Source organism: Eimeria tenella, genomic scaffold (assembly GCF_000499545.2).
Source record: "Eimeria tenella Houghton genomic scaffold, Eth_scaff503, whole genome shotgun sequence".
Taxonomy (NCBI): domain Eukaryota; phylum Apicomplexa; class Conoidasida; order Eucoccidiorida; family Eimeriidae; genus Eimeria; species Eimeria tenella.
The window spans coordinates 1,237-7,025 of NW_013545645.1; the positions used below are offsets into that span (position 1 = coordinate 1,237).

The following is a 5,789-nucleotide window of genomic DNA, read 5'->3' on the forward strand; positions in this document are numbered from 1 at the left end:
CAGCCCTCATTTCCCACGCATTCGCCGACTGCTTCTCGCAACCAAATGCCGCATCACCCAACACCAAAACCGACTCCACAACATCAATTACCCAGACAGCGTCATTAAAGCAAATGCACCTCCTCCAACTGCAATAATACCCTCGACAGTCTCTCCGTCCTCTCTTCCCTGCGCTTCTCTCATGACACTTCCGCTGCCGCTTTGCAACCACCAATGCACCGCAGCACAGCAGAAGTCGCGTTACTCCAAACACCCACGCGCCTCCTCCCAGGTCTACCCTTCTATCCGTCAACTGCATCTGCGACGTCTCAAACGCCATGTCGACGCACCCATCCTTTGACAACCTGCCCTGCCACTTTCCTCCAGCGTCTACCGCTACAGTCTCATCACACCCCAACAAAAATCACTGCACCCGCATCCCACATACCAACCATTCAACATCTGAAACAGCCCTCATATCCCACGCATTCGCCGACTCCTTCTCGCAACCAAATGCGGCAACACCAAACACCAAAACCGACTCCACAACATCAATTACCCAGACAGCGTCGTTAAAGCAAATGCACCTCCTCCAACTGCAATAATACCCTCGACAGTCTCTCCGTCCTCTCTTCCCTGCGCTTCTCTCATGACACTTCCGCTGCCGCTTTGCAACCACCAATGCACCGCAGCACAGCAGAAGTCGCGTTACTCCAAACACCCACGCGCCTCCTCCCAGGTCTACCCTTCTATCCATCAACCGCATCTGCGACGTCTCAAACGCCATGTCGACGCACCCATCCTTTGACAACCTGCCCTGCCACTTTCCTCCAGCGTCTACCGCTACAGTCTCATCACACCCCAACAAAAATCACTGCACCCGCATCCCACATACCAACCATTCAACATCTGCAACAGCCCTCATTTCCCACGCATTCGCCGACTCCATCTCGCAACCAAATGCCGCATCACTCAACTCCAAAACCGACTCCACAACATCAATTACCCAGACAGCGTCATTACAGAAAACGCACCTCCTTCATTTGCCACAATAACCTTGAGGCTCTCTCCGTCCTCTCTTCCCTGCGCTTCTCTCATGACACTTCCGCTGCCGCTTTGCAACCACCAATGCACCGCAGCACAGCAGAAGTCGCGTTACTCCAAACACCCACGCGCCTCCTCCCAGGTCTACCCTTCTATCGGTCAAATGCATCTGCGACGTCTCAAACGCCATGTCGACGCACCCATCCTTTGACAACCTGCCCTGCCACTTTCCTCCAGCGTCTACCGCTACAGTCTCATCACACCCCAACAAAAATCACTGCACCCGCATCCCACATACCAACCATTCAACATCTGAAACAGCCCTCATATCCCACGCATTCGCCGACTCCTTCTCGCAACCAAATGCGGCAACACCAAACACCAAAACCGCCTCCACAACATCAATTACCCAGACAGCGTCGTTAAAGCAAATGCACCTCCTCCAACTGCAATAATACCCTCGACAGTCTCTCCGTCCTCTCTTCCCTGCGCTTCTCTCATGACACTTCCGCTGCCGCTTTGCAACCACCAATGCACCGCAGCACAGCAGAAGTCGCGTTTCTCCAAACACCCACGCGCCTCCTCCCAGGTCTATCCTTCTATCCGTCAACTGCCACTGCGACGTCTCAAACGCCATGTCGACGCACCCATCCTTTGACAACCTGCCCTGCCACTTTCCTCCAGCGTCTACCGCTACAGTCTCATCACACCCCAACAAAAATCACTGCACCCGCATCCCACATACCAACCATTCAACATCTGCAACAGCCCTCATATCCCACGCATTCGCCGACTCCTTCTCGCAACCAAATGCGGCAACACCCAACACCAAAACCGACTCCACAACATCAATTACCCAGACAGCGTCATTAAAGCAAATGCACCTCCTCCAACTGCAATAATACCCTCGACAGTCTCTCCGTCCTCTCTTCCCTGCGCTTCTCTCATGACACTTCCGCCGCCGCTTTGCAACCACCAATGCACCGCAGCACAGCAGAAGTCGCGTTACTCCAAACACCCACGCGCCTCCTCCCAGGTCTACCCTTCTATCCGTCAACTGCATCTGCGACGTCTCAAACGCCATGTCGACGCACCCATCCTTTGACAACCTGCCCTGCCACTTTCCTCCAGCGTCTACCGCTACAGTCTCATCACACCCCAACAAAAATCACTGCATCCGCATCCCACATACCAACCATTCAACATCTGCAACAGCCCTCATATCCCACGCATTCGCCGACTCCTTCTCGCAACCAAATGCCGCATCACTCAACTCCAAAACCGACTCCACAACATCAATTACCCAGACAGCGTCGTTAAAGCAAATGCACCTCCTCCAACTGCAATAATACCCTCGACAGTCTCTCCGTCCTCTCTTCCCTGCGCTTCTCTCATGACACTTCCGCTGCCGCTTTGCAACCACCAATGCACCGCAGCACAGCAGAAGTCGCGTTACTCCAAACACCCACGCGCCTCCTCCCAGGTCTACCCTTCTATCCATCAACCGCATCTACGACGTCTCAAACGCCATGTCGACGCACCCATCCTTTGACAACCTGCCCTGCCACTTTCCTCCAGCGTCTACCGCTACAGTCTCATCACACCAACAAAAATCACTGCACCCGCATCCCACATACCAACCATTCAACATCTGAAACAGCCCTCATATCCCACGCATTCGCCGACTCCTTCTCGCAACCAAATGCCGCATCACTCAACTCCAAAACCGACTCCACAACATCAATTACCCAGACAGCGTCGTTAAAGCAAATGCACCTCCTCCAACTGCAATAATACCCTCGACAGTCTCTCCGTCCTCTCTTCCCTGCGCTTCTCTCATGACACTTCCGCTGCCGCTTTGCAACCACCAATGCACCGCAGCACAGCAGAAGTCGCGTTACTCCAAACACCCACGCGCCTCCTCCCAGGTCTACCCTTCTATCCATCAACCGCATCTACGACGTCTCAAACGCCATGTCGACGCACCCATCCTTTGACAACCTGCCCTGCCACTTTCCTCCAGCGTCTACCGCTACAGTCTCATCACACCCCAACAAAAATCACTGCACCCGCATCCCACATACCAACCATTCAACATCTGCAACAGCCCTCATTTCCCACGCATTCGCCGACTCCTTCTCGCAACCAAACGCGGCAACACCCAACACCAAAACCGACTCCACAACATCAATTACCCAGACAGCGTCATTAAAGCAAATGCACCTCCTCCAACTGCAATAATACCCTCGACAGTCTCTCCGTCCTCTCTTCCCTGCGCTTCTCTCATGACACTTCCGCTGCCGCTTTGCAACCACCAATGCACCGCAGCACAGCAGAAGTCGCGTTACTCCAAACACCCACGCGCCTCCTCCCAGGTCTACCCTTCTATCCGTCAACTGCATCTGCGACGTCTCAAACGCCATGTCGACGCACCCATCCTTTGACAACCTGCCCTGCCACTTTCCTCCAGCGTCTACCGCTACAGTCTCATCACACCCCAACAAAAATCACTGCACCCGCATCCCACATACCAACCATTCAACATCTGCAACAGCCCTCATTTCCCACGCATTCGCCGACTCCTTCTCGCAACCAAATGCCGCATCACCCAACACCAAAACCGACTCCACAACATCAATTACTCAGACAGCGTCGTTAAAGCAAATGCACCTCCTCCAACTGCAATAATACCCTCGACAGTCTCTCCGTCCTCTCTTCCCTGCGCTTCTCTCATGACACTTCCGCTACCGCTTTGCAACCACCAATGCACCGCAGCACAGCAGAAGTCGCGTTACTCCAAACACCCACGCGCCTCCTCCCAGGTCTACCCTTCTATCCATCAACTGCATCTGCGACGTCTCAAACGCCATGTCGACGCACCCATCCTTTGACAACCTGCCCTGCCACTTTCCTCCAGCGTCTACCGCTACAGTCTCATCACACCCCAACAAAAATCACTGCACCCGCATCCCACATACCAACCATTCAACATCTGCAACAGCCCTCATTTCCCACGCATTCGCCGACTCCTTCTCGCAACCAAATGCCGCATCACTCAACTCCAAAACCGACTCCACAACATCAATTACCCAGACAGCGTCATTAAAGCAAATGCACCTCCTCCAACTGCAATAATACCCTCGACAGTCTCTCCGTCCTCTCTTCCCTGCGCTTCTCTCATGACACTTCCGCTGCCGCTTTGCAACCACCAATGCACCGCAGCACAGCAGAAGTCGCGTTACTCCAAACACCCACGCGCCTCCTCCCAGGTCTACCCTTCTATCCATCAACCGCATCTACGACGTCTCAAACGCCATGTCGACGCACCCATCCTTTGACAACCTGCCCTGCCACTTTCCTCCAGCGTCTACCGCTACAGTCTCATCACACCCCAACAAAAATCACTGCACCCGCATCCCACATACCAACCATTCAACATCTGCAACAGCCCTCATTTCCCACGCATTCGCCGACTCCTTCTCGCAACCAAATGCCGCAACACCAAACACCAAAAACGGCTCCACAACATCAATTACCCAGACAGCGTCATTAAAGCAAATGCACCTCCTCGAACTGCAATAATACCCTCGACAGTCTCTCCGTCCTCTCTTCCCTGCGCTTCTCTCATGACACTTCCGCCGCCGGTTTGCAACCACCAATGCACCGCAGCACAGCAGAAGTCGCGTTACTCCAAACACCCACGCGCCTCCTCCCAGGTCTACCCTTCTATCCATCAACTGCATCTGCGACGTCTCAAACGCCATGTCGACGCACCCATCCTTTGAAAACCTGCCCTGCCACTTTCCTCCAGCGTCTACCGCTACAGTCTCATCACACCCCAACAAAAATCACTGCACCCGCATCCCACATACCAACCATTCAACATCTGCAACAGCCCTCATTTCCCACGCATTCGCCGACTCCTTCTCGCAACCAAATGCCGCATCACCCAACACCAAAACCGACTCCACAACATCAATTACCCAGACAGCGTCATTAAAGCAAATGCACCTCCTCCAACTGCAATAATACCCTCGCCAGTCTCTCCGTCCTCTCTTCCCTGCGCTTCTCTCATGACACTTCCGCCGCCGCTTTGCAACCACCAATGCCGCAGCACAGCAGAAGTCGCGTTACTCCAAACACCCACGCGCCTCCTCCCAGGTCTACCCTTCTATCCATCAACTGCATCTGCGACGTCTCAAACGCCATGTCGACGCACCCATCCTTTGACAACCTGCCCTGCCACTTTCCTCCAGCGTCTACCGCTACAGTCTCATCACACCCCAACAAAAATCACTGCACCCGCATCCCACATACCAACCATTCAACATCTGCAACAGCCCTCATTTCCCACGCATTCGCCGACTCCTTCTCGCAACCAAATGCCGCATCACTCAACTCCAAAACCGACTCCACAACATCAATTACCCAGACAGCGTCATTAAAGCAAATGCACCTCCTCCAACTGCAATAATACCCTCGCCAGTCTCTCCGTCCTCTCTTCCCTGCGCTTCTCTCATGACACTTCCGCTGCCGCTTTGCAACCACCAATGCACCGCAGCACAGCAGAAGTCGCGTTACTCCAAACACCCACGCGCCTCCTCCCAGGTCTACCCTTCTATCCATCAACCGCATCTACGACGTCTCAAACGCCATGTCGACGCACCCATCCTTTGACAACCTGCCCTGCCACTTTCCTCCAGCGTCTACCGCTACAGTCTCATCACACCCCAACAAAAATCACTGCACCCGCATCCCACATACGG

At 54.0% G+C, this 5,789-nt stretch overlaps 2 protein-coding genes across 2 annotated transcripts; both read left to right on the forward strand.

The window, feature by feature from the left end:
- Window positions 1-939: 939 nt before the first annotated feature.
- ETH_00004025 (uncharacterized protein) lies at window positions 940-1,449 on the forward strand (the record flags this gene model as incomplete). The annotated part of the gene is made up of 1 exon (XM_013380297.1): window positions 940-1,449. One exon carries the CDS (start codon window positions 940-942, stop codon window positions 1,447-1,449), a length of 510 nt encoding a protein of 169 aa, XP_013235751.1.
- Window positions 1,450-5,128: 3,679 nt separating this feature from the next.
- ETH_00004030 (uncharacterized protein) lies at window positions 5,129-5,497 on the forward strand (the record flags this gene model as incomplete). The annotated part of the gene is made up of 1 exon (XM_013380298.1): window positions 5,129-5,497. The coding sequence occupies one exon, from the start codon at window positions 5,129-5,131 to the stop codon at window positions 5,495-5,497; it is 369 nt and encodes a 122-aa protein (XP_013235752.1).
- Window positions 5,498-5,789: the final 292 nt, after the last annotated feature.